Source organism: Elaeis guineensis, chromosome 9 (assembly GCF_000442705.2).
Source record: "Elaeis guineensis isolate ETL-2024a chromosome 9, EG11, whole genome shotgun sequence".
Lineage (NCBI taxonomy): Eukaryota > Viridiplantae > Streptophyta > Magnoliopsida > Arecales > Arecaceae > Elaeis > Elaeis guineensis.
The window spans coordinates 34,670,813-34,687,719 of record NC_026001.2 but is presented as its reverse complement, the minus strand read 5'-3'; the positions used below and the strand labels follow the sequence as shown (position 1 = coordinate 34,687,719).

Sequence of the window (16,907 nt, the reverse complement as noted above, 5' to 3'; positions counted from 1 at the left end):
ATGTGATGGCAAATAAAAATTGGTCTAGTTTTATTGTATTTTTAGAATTTTTAAGGTAATTCTTAATGTACGTTTTAGAGCCCTATTTTAAGTAGTATTGGTGTCCAATAGCTCTACTTTAGGTATATGTTGGAGTCAATTACTTATAAAATCATTTATACTTGATTCTTTTTTGGGTCTTTTTTATGTTTCTTTCAATGAAATGTTCCAAATTTTGCATTTTAAGGAAAAAATTTGGAGATGTTATTTGCAGAAAGAGTCATGTTAAACCCTATAAAGATGCCTTATGTCTGGTCCCTAGAAGCAGCATATGTGGTTTCTATTGGAAGAATGAAAGAATTTTGGCAGGTCAGTGGCCCTTCTTCTCTCTCTTCTCCTTTCTACTTGATCTCTATCATTCACATCTATTATTTCTTATCTTCATTGATATAATCCATGCTTCGACAACCTAAATTTCCTTCTTATTTTCTGCATAATTTAATGTCATTTCTGCAATATGAATTTCTGCTATAACAGTTAAGACAACCATGGCCCACCAGTGGCTAGCAAATTACCATTACAAAACTACTGTTAGTATCCATGCCTTTTCCAAAAGATCAAAACAGAAATACTTGATCTCATAATTTTTGTAGTCTTCAAAGAGGAAACCTTTACTTCCCTGATGGTAAAGAAATTTCTTAACCCAAGTCCTAGTTTTCTAATGCTTTAGGTCCACTAATTGGTCATACATCACCATGTTAATGCAACATATTTGTGCTTGCACACATCATCTCCATGGTTTTTCTTGGAGAACTCTGAACGGAGAAATCCCGGACAAAATTGAGTTGAGGGGCCAGAGTCAAACCAAGGTCCTTTGTACCAACCCTCAATGACTTTACCAATAGCACCAGCTGACACCCTCATCCCCACATGCATTTCATGCATTGCAGAGTGACATACAGCATCCCTGACAAGTTTAGCAAGCATCATATTTCACAAACCAGGAGTCACAGCAAAGCAACATACTTGTCCTTGCATATGTGTCTACTAGCACTTTTCATGCAGAGCAAAGTGTAAACTTCAAGAATCAACGGGCAGCACAAGGACATCATATTTGACAAGAAAATCATAAGTACATGATGAACGTGAGCTAGTGTTTGCACACAAGCATGGGGACACATGCACACACAAAAAAACATGCACACATAGGAGAACATGAGGGCACATGGGGACACAAGATGCTAATATGTTGAATCAATTGGTGTATCCACATATACATCAACATGTATGTGTATGAATACATATACATATAATGGCTATTCACAAGGGTAAAATGAAAGGCTATACTGGTCATTTAACCAACACATTAATTACAGCAAGCATTTTAAATATAGTAATGAAATGGAGCGGGTAGGGGCACCATGGTGCTTAGGTGGAAGGTAGATACTTAGGTGATGCCTATGCAGTCTTATAAATATGTAAAAAATAAATAAGATTCATATATATAACAGTTATTAAAATAGAAATAAATCAAAGGAAATCAAGAAGCAAAGCGGGAAAATTAGCACTTCAACCTGAAGTAGTATGACATGTCAACTAGTAAATAGCAAATTTTCCCTTGTACCAAAAATAAAATAAATAAAATCCTGTCAATGATACCATTAGAAAAATCCCGTCGATGATACATATTAGAAGTTTGTTGTTCATTTGACGAAACATGTTCAACAATTCAATTATGTTAGTGCAACAAGCAACTCTACGAAATGACAGATAATCAAAATAAAGTTGGAAATAAACAAATTAAAAATTTAGTAACAGTTATCAGTTTCAACTGGCCAATGAGTTCGGGCACCAATAAGGAAATCCATGTGGTGCTGGGTTATAATTTTCCAATCAAACAAGTTGGATCTAGTCTTGTTTACAGGATAAGGTCATAATTTTCCCATCAAACAAGTTGGATTCAGTCTTGTTTAAAGGATAGTCCACATCTACCAACCTAGGTCATGTAGGTGAGCCTGCTTAGAACCCACTAAATGACCAGGCTGTACATACAACCACCTAGGCAGTTGGGCCATTTTTGGGCCATGAAGTGGAAAAGCTGGGGGACTGCCTAAACCTAGGTAGGTGCCCAGGTGACTTTGTGCATTGGTTTCTAAGACAGGTAAAACAGTTAAATTTTGCTTTATTTGCATAAAATGGGTGATGTCAAAGGGTGTTTTGATCATTTGATTGGTTCATTATGTGTATCCAGAAAAACAAAATGGAAATCACATGGGTAGTACACCTCTGGGCTCCAAGCATTACAGTCCATTCAGAGACATGTTTGCTACTTCGAATACACCCTAAATGTGTCATGCTACTAAATGAACACAAAATTAACATCCTCAGAGAAAGAGACACATACCTGGAAAACTTTTATGAGCTTCAGCTCACCCCTACGTTTAATCTCAAAACCTTTGAGCTCTGCTAGTGTACCATCATGATTAAAAACAGCATACCGCTTCTTGATCAGGATCCCTTCTGCCTTCGAAGCTGGGAGGATCATTGCCTGTTGAAGAAACCATGACAAAATGAACACCTTGACACGCAAGAAGGACAAACAAAACCCAATAGCCAGAAAATAGAGATTATGTCATGGCACTATATTTACCTTATATGGCCCATCCACTTCAAATTCAATGGAGCATTCACTGTGGGTCGTATATGTTTTAGTAATAGGATCTTCAAGTGTCTGAGAGGAATGCATTCATGAGAAACAGAATGGAGCAAAATACGGGTAAAAATATTTTTTATGCTTAACACAGATCTTAACCCCAATATAAAGCAATTAGAGCAAATGACTTCAAATGGAGAAACAGAAATTTTTTTTATAAATACTAATCATAGATGAGATTTAGCATTAAGTTGAGCTTTTCTGTTGCTCACCTGGTACTGATCATTAGTATTGTTTCTTGCAACATCCACATTAAGCATAACACATGGATATGAGATTGTCAGTTTCCTGTTTGGATCTCTGAAAGAAACATCAGCTATGGTCAGCATACAAATCCGGAAGATATAATGATAAGACCAAAATAACCTAACTCCATAAATTTATTTTCATTATTAACATGCCTGACATCCAATAAACAATTACTCGAGAAGGGTTCTCAAGGCAGCTACTGGTGCTTGGTAGGCACACCAGGTGACAAAGGCTGCAGCCATTGAGAAAGGATGAGGAAAATACCCAGGAATAAGAGAAGACAAAGAGATGAATGGAATAGGGAGTCATTGTTGCTGATGATTGCTAGGACGAACCACAATTCAACAGACCAAAATTTAGAATGGCTTTTTTCTAACCCTAGCCCTATAGTCTATTCCACCATATTCTGAACATGTAAGTCAATGTTTTCAAGACTAGGATTGTATCATAGATTGTAGAGGAGTTGGATTCAACCAGATCACATATAACAAGATTCTTTCTGATTTCATTTAGGCATTCAAGAAAAGGCAAAAAACATGACAAATAGAGAGCATGATTAATTGTAAATTGAATAAAAAATGAGCAGCAAACCACAATACAAGGATTCATTTTTCAACAATTAATAAGCTCATATACAGAACGTCCAAGAAGCAAGCACAATGCTAAATTGTCTGATATAGCAATATGCCACCATATAACTCCATCCATACGATATCCTAATTTCACTCAAAAAAGGAAAACTTGCACACATATAGTGATGCAGACCAGAGATGCCTGACCCTATGGTTTGACTACCCTGGTTATGATTACCTGGGGACCCAAGAGTTGACCCATCGGAAGGGTCATACAAACACTCAAGATTGAGGTTTCAAATACCAGTACTAGACCATGTACTGGTTTCTTGCTAGAATGGTACGATACCGAGTACTAAGTGCATCCTGTATCGACAGTGTACCAGTGCTGAAAACCCACCAGAACGATATGGTACCATCTGTACCGTACTGCTCTAGCAGTATTTGAAATCTTGCTCGAGATCTCGCAAGGAACAATGTGGATCAAGCTCTAATCCAATAGCAAATATCCCTCATTTAGAAATGTTTTGATGGCAAGCTAAATGCCATCAAAAGGAAATTAATGGTGAATGCTTTACCTTAGAAGAAGCAGCCAATGCCACCACCTTGACCATCAGAACACTTCCAACGACCCCACAATCACCATCAGACCCAAGAGGGTTTGGGTCACACCAATACCATTCCGCAGTTCTACAACTACTATCAGAAGCTAATAGATGATGCCCCAGTCACCTCAGAAGAAAGCTTCGAAGGCATGCCCAAGAAGTAACCAGATTCGAGATGAACTCCATCAGATCCAACGAAGCCCCATCCACCATCTAAAGAACCTGGAGCACTGTCTGAAGATCAGGGAGCCAAGTCCAACTCAAAGACACGTACCAAGGCATCTGAAAATAGAGTTGACACCACCAAATGGCATCTGATAACAATGTAGCTACCATCCAAGCCCTTTAAATGGTAATTAGTTCACCATCAGAAGAAAATCTCTTCTATAAGTTCTCCAATAGTGAGAATACTTACTTTGTAAGTTTTAGGAGGAACTTGTTCTTTTATATGTTTTCAAGCTCTAAGGACATCCAGTCAACCCTATCACTTACAAGGGATCTCAAACCGTATAAATACCTCCTATGTGCCCCAAGTCTTGATCAGTGAATGAAATTTTCTCTTTTTTCTTTCTGTGGTGGATTTAGGCAGATCTTAGTGATTCTGGGGACGACAGTGAAGCCAATTGGTGGAATCTTTGTCACAGCATGCTTCAAGGCATCACTTTGGTAGAGTCCTTGGCATGGAGAAGCCCTCCTGGTAGTGAGGGTGTAAAGCTACTAGCCATCCCTTATATTATTTTGTTATATTACTTCTAGGCTCAGGTTATTGTCTAGTTAGTTTAATCCTTGCATTTTTAGTTGGTTCTTCCACAGTCTCACTCTAAAGCAAATATCAGGCCTTCCTCACCTTTGTCATGGAATTGATACATAATATTGTCATGACCCAAGCCCAAAGCCCAATTGAGAAGACCCAAGCCCAAGCCCAATTGAAAAAAAAAAAAAAAAAAGGAAACAGAGAAATCGGGAAGAAGACTCCCGATAGGAGTCTTCTTCTCCGATGAGCCACGGTGGATCGGGAGTCCTAGGACCACTAGAGGTCTTAGGACTCTCTATAAAAAGACCTTCCCCCTTCCTAAGAACCCCCCACCGGTCTTCCTCCCTCTCTTCCTCCCTGATTTCTCCGATTGAAGCCGCAGCCCCTTGATTCGTGCTCGCGGCAATTTCTCGCCGGCGGGATCACCGGAGGCTGAGGTAAGCCCTTCTTCCTCTTCCTCTCTCCTCTCTCCTCTCTCCTTCTTCCCGTGCCTCTGTGCACAACTACCAGTGACGGGTGTCGCCGGATTTCGTCGGAGAAGGGACCCCCCTGTTTGGTCTCTTCTCTTTGATTTTCTGGCGCCGGCGATCATTGCCGACCGCCGGCCTTGGCCTCTCCGAACTCGAGAGAGTTGCCGCCCTGCCACCCGACCTTCGCCGTGCAAGCTGCAGTCCGGACGACCGATCAAAAGGAGGGGACCGGTCGGTCCCCTGTTTCGGCCAGGGAAGAACACGCGAAGAGAAGAAAAGAAAAAAAAAAGAAGGAAAAAGAAAAAGAGAAAAAGAAAAGAAAAAAAAAAAGAAGAAAAAAAAAGAAAAAGAGAAAAAGAAAAGAAAAGAAAAAGGAAAAAAAAGGGAGAGAGAGAAAGAGAAGGAGAGAGAGACTTTCTCTCTCTGCTCTCTCTCTCTCTTGGATTTTTTTTAGGATTGATGGATTTTAAAAATAATAATAATAATAGTAATAATAATAATAAAAGAAATACAAGAAGAATTTCCATGAATCAATCCAAAAATCCTGGACGCTGTCATCTAGTAGATCCATGTGAGGACATTGGATTTTAGGAATTTTTATTTTTTTTTAATTTGATGAAATTTTGATCAAAAATATGATATTTGACGTACCAGGTTCAGAGAAGGATTTTCAAGATTTCTAGGATCCCTAGTTTAAATTTTCTTTTGAGGTAAGTAGTATTTTACTTTTATTGAATTTATCTGGTAAATTATAAATTCGAATTATATTAATTCATGGCATGCTTGTAATTGAAAATATTGTTGAAATTAATTATGAATGAAATAATTGTTGAAAATTATTTACGATTAAAGATATTTGTTGAAAATTACTATAATGATGTATGATCATAAAGAATGATATGATTGATTGACTCGAATACCACTTATTTATATTATTTTTGAAATAATATATGAATTGGAAGATGATATGAATTGACAACCTGACTATGTAAAGGACCCCGCCAATGGAGGCATATACATTGGCAATTGATTTGTCCTGAGGGTTTATGTCGCCAGCGAGACCAGCGACAAACTGCCAGAGAAACCAGCGGTTCCGAAGGACTTTGCTGCCAGATGATTCGCAGCCTACCGCAAGAAGATACGCGGTATTATGACCTTGCTACAGGAAAAATGTGGTCATAGTTCATGGTTGGTAAGAAGAACTTAAGAAATTTGATGAATTTAAAATGATAAGCATAATTTGAAATTATGATGAATTGAAATTTTATATATGATTGATAGTGTGATGAATTAAATTATGAATTCATGAATTTACATATTGATTATGTTATTATCAATAAATCGATATGTATAGTATTATTGCCTGATTTATTCAGTTAAAGGTATACACTGCTTACTGGGCTATTTAACTCATGATGAGTTTTATATTTTTTTTTACAGATCCAGAAAATTAGCATGATGCGGGATTTCGGTTGGGAGAGCGATTAAAGATGGAGTTAGCTTAGTTGATTTAGGATTTCCTCAGAATTGATGCAAGATTTTGATTTTAAGTGTTGACTTTATCAGACAATTATTTTTCTTTTTGACACTGAATTTGATTTGTTATTTGAACTAAGGTTTGATCATTAAAATTGAAATTCATTTAACTTTGAGTGTATGATATCATGATGAGATGCCTTGCATGCTTATAAGAAAAGTTTCTTATGAGTATGCGGCGGTTGCCATGACCTTCGACTCACAATCTCGGATCGGAGGCGTGACAATTTATATGGTATCAGAGCATAAGTAGATAGACAAAGACATGTGGAATAGAATGAGCGAGTGATGGGTAGATATTAAAAAATTTGAGAGATTAGTTATGATGATTATGATCTGACCTATCTTAAGTAAGTTTATAACTTTATTAAGGATAAGTTATCATCTCAAATTTGTCATAGGTCAATATGCCTCCACGACAAATGAAGAATACTCAAGGAGCGGTAGGAAGGACATCAAATCCACTTGATGACAACACTCCCCATTTGAATAGCGGCACATCTCAGCAGAAGGGAATCATTGACCCTACTGGAAATACTCCGACAGCACAGGAAAAGCCGAACATGACTCAACTAATGCAAACTCTGATCGGAGTAGTTCAAACACAGCAACAGTTACTTCAACAACAACATGCGCAGCCACGTCAGCATCCTCCACCGATACCTGGACATGGAGAACATCCGATGCAGAGAAACAACATCGTTGAGTTTAAAAAGCTAGCTCCTCCTGCCTTCAAAGGGACCATCGAGCCACTGAAAGCTGACAACTGGATTATAAAAATGGAGAAGACATTCGCCGTGCAAGAATGCCACGATGATGAGAAGATTCGCTACACAGCATATCTGTTACAAAGTAAGGCATACAACTGGTGGCGTATACTTGAACAAAAATAAGAACACGATAGGATACCACTCACTTGGGAGAGATTTCGAGATGAATTCTTTGACAAATATTTTTCTCGAAGTGTCAGAATACAGAAAGAGCAAGAGTTCATTCATCTGAAATAAGAGAACAGATCCGTTGCAGAATATGAAGCTAAATTCACGGAGTTAGCCAAGTTCATCCCAAGATTAGTTGAAATTGAGCAAGATAGAGTACATAAATTTGAAATGAGACTGAAGACGGAAATTAAAAAACAAGTTGTACCCTATGAGTTAACTACTTATGCCTCAGTTGTGAATAAAGCTCTGATAATTGAGAGGGAAGTTAATAAAGCACATGCGGAAAGAGAACAGAATCAGAAAAAGAGAAATAGGTTTGGTGGAACTCAAGGACGAAATCAGAACAATAAAGGTCCAGCAAAGAAGCCAGCAAATGATAAGAATCGTGAGAATGAGACGGCTAGATGTTCGAGATGTGACCGAAAAGAGCACGAGTCTTCTAATTGCCCATGGAATATTGATTCTTATTTTAGCTGTGAACAGAAGGAACACAAAATTACAGATTGCTCCCAGAAGAATGAGAATAGATCCACACAACAAAGGATGGAGGTCAAAAGCCGAAAACTCAAGGAAGGATCTATGCACTCACACAATAGGATGCTCAGGCCTCTAATGCTGTGGTGACAGATATCATTCCTGTATCTGGTATTTATGCTTCAGTTTTGTTTGATTCTGGTGCTACACACTCCTTTATATCCACTACTTTTATTAGACAACATGATATAGTATGTGAACCTATGAAAACTAAATTATATGTTGAGACACCAGTAGGTGATATTTTGAGTACCGAAAGTATGTGCAAGTCATGTAGTATCAGAATAGGAGAAAAAGAATTACCGACAGATTTGGTGGTCCTAATATGCATGATTTTGATGTCATTCTAGGAATGGATTGGCTTGCTACTTATCATGCCTCTGTGGATTGTCATGAAAAGAGAGTGAACTTTCAAATACCGAGAGAATTAACATTCAATTTTGATGGAAGTACAGGAACCACCCCTCCACGATTATTCATTTATGCAAGCTAGACAGATGCTAAGAAAGGGATGTAGAGGTTATCTAATATCAATAAAGAATACAGAACATGATGAATTGAGGTTACAGGATATTTCTATCGTAAATGAATTTTCGGATGTATTCATTGATGATTTATCCGGACTACCATCAAACAGAGAAATTGAATTTACCATTGAGTTGGCACCCAATACCGGTCCGATTTCTAAAGCTCCTTATCGAATGGCTTCAATGGAGTTGAAGGAGTTAAAAGATCAATTACAGGATTTGTTAGATAAAGGTTTTATAAGACCTAGTGTATCTCCTTGGAGAGCTCCAGTCTTGTTTGTGAAAAAGAAAGATAGTAGTATGAGGCTTCGTATCGACTATAGAGAGTTGAATAAGAACACTATCAGAAATAAATATCCTCTATCTCGAATCGATGATTTGTTTGATCAGCTGCAAGGTGCACAAGTTTTTTCTAAAATTGATCTTCGTTCAGGATATCATCAGTTAAAAATCAAAACAGAGGACATACCAAAGACTGCATTTAGAACTCGTTATGGACATTATGAATTTCTAGTGATGCCATTTGGGTTAACCAATACTCCAGCGGCCTTCATGAATTTAATGAACAGAATATTCAAATCCTATCTTGATAAGTTTGTTGTCGTATTTATTGATGATATCTTGATATATTTAAGAAGCAAATTGGAGCATGAAGAATATTTACGATGTGTACTACAAATATTGAGGAAAGAAAAGCTTTATGCCAAATTAAGAAGTGTGAATTTTGGTTGGACAAAATAGTCTTCTTAGGACACATCGTATCTAAAGATGGAATTTCTGTGGATCCAACAAAAGTGAAAACTGTGGTATAGTGGAACAGACCCACAAATATTTTTGAGATTCAGAATTTTTTGAGAATGGTAGGTTATTACAGATGATTTGTAGAAGGATTCTCCCCTATAGCTGTACCTTTGACTCATCTTACTGGGCTATTTAGCTCATGATGAGTTTTATATTTTTTCTTTACAGATCCAGAAAATTAGCATGATGCGGGATTTTGGTTGGGAGAGCGATTAGAGATGGAGTTAGCTTAGTTGATTTAGAATTTTCTCAGAATTGATGCAAGATCTTTATTTTAAGTGTTGACTTTGTCAGACAATTATTTTTCTTTTGACACTGAGTTTGATTTGTTATTTGAACTAAAGTTTGATCATTAAAATTGAAATTCATTTAACTTTAAGTGTATAATATCGTGATAAGATGCCTTGTATGCTTATAAGAAAAGTTTCTTATGAGTATCGACGGTTGCCATGACCTTCGACTCACAATCTCGGGTCGGGGGCGTGACAAATATGCTGTCAACACAGCCACAATTATTATTGGATTTGATAACACAAAATTACTAAACAAACAAAGTTTCTTATCCATCCACAAGTTGAATCTAATCCAGCATCTTCATAATGAGTTTCTAGCCTCGTACAGACCAAGTCCTAATTTGAAATGCAACCACGAAGGCATGGTCTACCCTTCCGACACAACAACCCAATTCTCTTGTAGAAGGAAAAGGAACTCATTAGCAGAAGAGACATGAAAAACAGTTAAAAGAAGAATATGGCATGGGTAACATGAAAGCAGTTTCTAGATATCTATGATAATAGGGAAGAAACATAACTCAGGCATAAGAGGATTGACACTAAAATGAATCTTAAAGGTGGCATTTGAAAAAGTAATAACTTAAGGAAAATCGATTTGCTGCATTCCCCGGCAACTACAGAATAACAGAGTGTCAAATTCAGGCACAATGCGCATGCACTGACATGCTCATAATGATAGTGACTCCAGAACACCTAATGCTACCTACCTAACAAGACAACAAAGATTTAGTACTAGACTCATGATATAGAAGCAATCACAAGGAAACAATAGACCTGCCACAAAGAAACTATAAAGGTAAAGCCCCAAATAAATGTAGGGCACAACTATGAATTCATGCTAGATGAAATCTATGCAACTTAAGAAAAACAATCATCAATCTGAAATGGGTTAACCAGAGAGATGGCTGACATACACTCACATATGAAAATTAATAGTTTTCAATGATGCTTTGCTAAGCATTTTGCATTTTTCAAAATAGGAAAATCCAAAAACTATATACCTACTTTGTTCTGAAGGAATAATTCTCAGGGAAAGATCCAGGAAGAGCACACCAGATGCCATCTGTGTCCAATTCCAGAGGCCTCCCGATCTTTTCGACAAGTAAACGAGCATTCTGAATTATCTTTGCACCAGTGTATGTGACAACTCCAGCCATTTCCATTGAGTACCATCTTGCGCCCCTTTAAGATGCACAGTAAAGAATGTCACTTAAGTTCCTATTTCCTAGTCCCCATCAAGTATAACAAAGTAACCAAATCCAATCACATGCAAGATATATGGTCAAATGTGTTCAACTAAAACTCACTTGCGCATGACATATCCATAAAACGAGTTAAGTATACATTTATGAGCAAGCTGTAAGGAATCATATAGAACAACCATATCCTGCAAACACCATGTGAGGAAAAGGCCAATGAGAATAGTCCTGTGGTGATATTTAAAATATGCATACATACACAAGTACATACACACACACACACACATACTATATATGTATGTATAGGTAAATGTAATTCCCACCTGTGCTCCTGAATCTTAATAGAATTCCCACTGGATTTTGCCTCTGCCAGTTTTCCCTTCCATACCTTATTAAGACCTTTGTACTCATACCTTCTATCCCGAAAGCTGGAATTTGAGAAGTGCAGCAGATTTTACTTAGCAAAATCTTTTGAGAAAAGATAAACTCTACAACTAGTAGACCTAAAACAGAAAGCCACAAGTTCCTTCTACAGAAAATATCGAAAATCATTGCATAATCAAGGAACTAAAAGTTCGCAAACCTCCTAACAGTATCCACATAGAAAGGATTTTCACGCATGCATATCCCAGCTTCTCTAAGTTCCGTGATGGGCTTGTCAAGAACCCTTTTATACGCCTGTTAGACATCACCATCAGTCTATCTAAAGGTTCCTCAAGGGGAAATCTATAAAAAGTCACATGTGTCTACCTTCTGACTATATTTTCTCAAGCGTTCTTTCAGCTTCAACTGTTGTTCTGATTTGGGGAGGTCAAGAAAGGGCTTTATTGCCTGACCTTCACCATTTTCCACCAGTTCTGACTCAATTTGCTTCTTTATATGATAATAATCACTGGAAAATTGAAAGATAGATGACTTATAAATTAGCAGATCAAAAGAGTGCCATCTAACTAATCACAAAACAGAACAGACACTATGCTTGAACCTTTTCTTTGCCATATAGATCTCCCCTCGCCAAACCCATTCAAGCTTACGCAGGCAATTTTTTCCTGGACGATTGAAATCGCATGCTGTGCAAACTACATCTGAGACTATTGATGGTGGCTGCAATAAAGCATAACATCCAAATATTTCATCAATATTATTAGGATAATTCTAAGGTACCTCAGTACAGTTAACAATTTAACCAAAGCAGAGATCTACATTTGAAATAAGCAGCTTAAGTAGTTATTATTAGGTGGTGCAAATGAAAGACATCTTAAAATTAAAAGGTGGGAGGAGGAGGTAAATTTTGGAGAGGTGCTCATTATCATATGATTGGGCTAAGGCTTGCTGAGTCACACTCCATTAACACAAGGCAAGCTTTTGCTCCCTGCATGTTGTATGCGAGGCATGTAGTGTATATATATACACAAATATATATATACATGGACTTCACTCCTCGCAAGAGGAGAGGGTATCTATCTACTCTCAACTCCAAAATTAATAATGAGGCATTCAAATTACGATCAACATGGTTGATTATGATCCATGCTACTAATGCCTAGAAAATTAAATTCATGCATTTTGATGGTCTCAAACATATTCATAATATGAACACAAAAAACTCCCCTCCTTACTCTCCTTTCCCTCCCAACTACTCTTGCTTCCTGTTCTTTAACATTATTTTGTACTGATACTTAAAAAAGTAGGTCTCTCAAACTCTTTTTCTAAACCCAGTTGGTGATAATGAGCATGCTTATTCCACTCCAGGTCTTTAAATCTGATTTGAAACATGTAACAAATAGCAGATTGAACAATTAAATTCCAATCAAATGCATAGTACTGAAGTCCGAAATTCTTTCTGCTATCATAACAGAAACACTTTTCTGTGCATAATCCTATATAATTTATTTTAAATAAAGGGAAGAGGACAATACTGAAGAAAAATAAGCAAGATGCTCCATCTAAAAAAAAAAAAAAATTGCAAAAGTTTTCAATTACATGAAAATAACATCAAATTAAATACATCTTTTCAAAGTATAAGACAATACCTGAAGTCTGTTTGTTAAAATAATGTTTGGATACATTGCGGCAACATCAAGATGATAAATAAGAGGACACTCCTCACGCATTGGATGATCTCGCAAGAAGATAAGCTGCAAGCAAAGAGGTAAGCTTATATAGAACAACTGGCATTGAACTTCGACACTTAGGCATTCATATTCTCATATTTTAGAACTACTTGCTGCTTTAAAAAAAAAAAAAACATGGTTCACCATTAAATCAAAAAACAGTGTTCACCAGATCACCAAATGTTCTCCAGTACACCATTTTTTTTTTTTTTTTTTGAGTAGACAGCACAGATAGATATTGGAGCACAGATAGAAATTAGTAAAACCAAAAACTTTATTATAGAATATTTTAGTAACTAATACAAATTGAGCATCTAGAAAAAAAGTTCACAGAAAAGTAATCTAAGTTTAAAAAAAAAAAGGATTGGAGAGACATACACATTTGACGTATCTAAAAAGAGAAACATGGTCTTCCCCCTTGCTTTGGAAACAAGAGGATGAAAAGCTTAGAGAAAAGCAGGTATGATAGGGCATAAATCAATTACACTGAGTTGATTGAAGGAAAGGCTTAAGAAGAGAGACAAATATGGGGATTAAAAAGTAAGGGAAAAAATCAGGAAGGAGAATACCTTTTCCAGTATAGCATTTTTCACATCTTCATAGTTCAAGATTGAATCAATGTCCATTTTCCCCTCAACTGTTATGGCATATTGCAGATCACGATCAAGATTTCTGATCAATTGCTGGAAACAGAACAATATACTAGAGTCAACAAAACCATTTACACATGCAAATGTGCAAAAATAATATTACATAGATAATATTCCTTTGGCTCCAGAACAATAACTCGAAATTAATTATGATACAACAACAAAACATGTGTCAAGCTCAAATGATAAACTGAGTATATGAGACGAACTTTTGTAAAGATACAGCTGAAAAGGCAGAAGAGAGTGTCCTCAAAAAAAATGATAAGAGTGCTGAAAATATTTCAATATACACTACAATGATTTACATTTTCCACAGACATATCAAGTGAACAGGACATAATGCAGGGAGCACGCAGTGAGATCTAATTGTCAATCTCACACATGAACAACGTTAAGAAGCAAAAAACAAGAATGTGGAAGCATATCCATCAGAAGATATGTGATTCAAAAATATATCACATGTTTTGTATGCCTTGGCACAATGGACTAAAGAAGCCGTGAAGGCCAACAACAATCTTCCATATACTCGTCATACTGAAAGTGCTAGAAAAGATACATGATTTTAAAAAAGAGGGGTAAGTTCAGATAGATGGACAGATGAAGCAGCAAAAGAAAAGAAGAATATGGAAAAGAAAATGTCAAGATTTAGCCAAAATAGAATGGTTAAACTTCCAACAACCATTATTTTATTTACTTAGGATATCCACTTAGGATGGTCAGAAGACCAAATTTCCATTGATCTAGCTGGCCAGTGACCACAAAACTGATGTAACTTTAATCAGAGGACTAGTAGGATGTTACCATGCTAATGCTTGCTTTAGCTTAACATCGAAATTTAAGCTTACTTTGTTTGTATTAAAGATTTGATCAAACTTCATTATGTGTACCAGCATTCGCCAAACCATCCTGAACCAGACGGTTCAGACCGTGCGAACTGTACTGGCAAGATACCTATCCAGTTCCGATGTACAAAACGGTACAGCGGCCATCTCGGAGGGAGGGAGAAGAAAGAGAGGGGAGAGAAGGAGAGGGAGAAGAAGAGAAGCCGTCGAAGGCCATCCAAGCTCTTGCCGAGCTCGATAAGGGCAAAGGGAGGGAAGGAGAGAGAGGATGAGACACTTACCGGGTCATCAGAAGCCGTCAGAGGCCTCGAGACCGCCACGACCTCTCCGATGGCCAGTGAACCAGCGCCAAAGAAGGCTGACGGCGGCCACCAGAGACCCTCTCTTCCTCTCCCTCTCCTTCTATCCCCTCTCTCTCTTCTCTCTTTCTTCACCCTCTTCCCTTCTCTGCCCTGTCGATTTGGCCCGGCACGGACTAGTATGGATCTATACCAAATCGTACCACCAACCGACGAGCATGGGGTCCGATTCCAGTTCGGCGATCCTTGATGTATACGCTATTAGTTCATGTTTAAGGGCTTAGGCACTGTTAGCTTGAACAAACTTCGTTATGTGTATGCTACTAGTTCATGTTTAAGGGCTTAGGCACTCTTATGTAAGGAGCTTAAAGCCAAAAGTTAAGGCCAAATAGCATAGAACCCAATACCAATCACTCAGCAACTCACTGGCATAAAATGCTTGCTGAATTTCCTTTTATGTTATCATAAATTAGCCACATTTATATACTTAGTCATGTTTAACGGGCCCATGGACTGTTATATGATAGATATGTAACCTAAAAGCAAAGATCATAACATCACCCCTGGGTGTTCTCAAAAACAACCCAAACCCAACTATTTGACCAGATCTTATCTAGATCTAAACTGTGACCTATCTAACTACAAAGTACTAAATCTCAAGGCCGTATTCAAATTCAGATATGAATTCTGACCCATCTAATTCAAGTAAAGTCACCTCGCATCAAACTAAAAGGTCTTAAATATCGACAATCAGGACCATACCAATCCCTCATTGGTACAATATGCATTGTAATGCATAAGATATTGAAATAATCTATCAGGCAGAACAGTTTATGCAGGCTGGTGCACCCTTGCATGGCCTATTTTAGCCTCCTATTTCTTTTTGCCATTTAATGTTTTCTTATTCTAATGCTCAAGTTGTGTGTAAATATGGTAAATTTATTGACGTAATGCTCTAATATTCCTATTTGGTGTTTAAGTTTTTTAATTGCTATGTGACATGTGCTTTATTGTGTAATACATAATTTCGCATAACATAACAAAAACACATTGAGTTATATTTCTGCATTAGCTATCAAAATATAATTTAGTAGTACAAGGGTGCAGATCCTTGTTATAAGAACCTCCCTAGTGCTTCTCACTACAATTCCTGCCAAGGTCGGCAATATCATCCCAAACTGCACAACACAAGGCATACCGAACCGTACAAGAGGTGGACCAAGACCAAGATAATTCTGGCCTCCACATCCAGAAACCGGCGATGGAGGGGGAGGGAGCAGAAAAGAGGGGGGGAGAGAGGGAGGGGGAAGAGGGAGAGGGAGACAGTGGCAAAGAGCAAGAAAGGCGAAGGCAGAGGGGAGAAAAGGGAGAGAGAGAGAGAGAGAGAGAGACGACAATGGAGTGAGAGAGAGAGGCAGAGGGAGGGGGGAGAGAGCTTTCTAAGCCCTCTCTCTTCCATGGTGCTGGAATAGGGGCGGATCTCTTGTTTAGAAATGAAACGGGCTTCGGACCCCTTTTTTTAAAATTTTTTTAGTGAAATTGGCACCGTCTGCTGACTTCAATTAAAAAATTTAAAAAAAAATAATAAATGAAGTCGGCAGTCGCTGTAGACTTCATTCTACATTTTTGAAAATAAAAATATGTAAAGGGGCCGAAGCCCCTCTTCTAGCACCATGGAAGAGAGAAGGCTTCAAAAGCCCTTCCCCCTCCCTCCGCCTCTCTCATGCTCTGCCAACATCTCCCTCCCTTCCTCACTCTTTCCTCTCTTTTCTTCACTCCCTCTCCCTCCCTCCTCTTTTCCTCTCTCCTTCTCCCTCTTCCCCTCTCTT

At 37.7% G+C, this 16,907-nt stretch overlaps 1 protein-coding gene across 1 annotated transcript in view; it reads right to left on the bottom strand.

Annotated features, from left to right (window-relative positions):
* The window catches only part of LOC105035197 (DNA polymerase epsilon catalytic subunit A), a 59,108-nt gene that overhangs the window by 25,709 nt on the left and 16,492 nt on the right, over positions 1-16,907 (bottom strand). Inside the window, 11 exon segments of the mRNA XM_073243448.1 lie at positions 2,384-2,527; positions 2,630-2,710; positions 2,905-2,992; positions 10,980-11,156; positions 11,282-11,367; positions 11,502-11,601; positions 11,757-11,851; positions 11,924-12,065; positions 12,159-12,277; positions 13,207-13,311; positions 13,857-13,970. Coding sequence (XP_073099549.1) covers positions 2,384-2,527; positions 2,630-2,710; positions 2,905-2,992; positions 10,980-11,156; positions 11,282-11,367; positions 11,502-11,601; positions 11,757-11,851; positions 11,924-12,065; positions 12,159-12,277; positions 13,207-13,311; positions 13,857-13,970 — 1,251 coding nt within the window.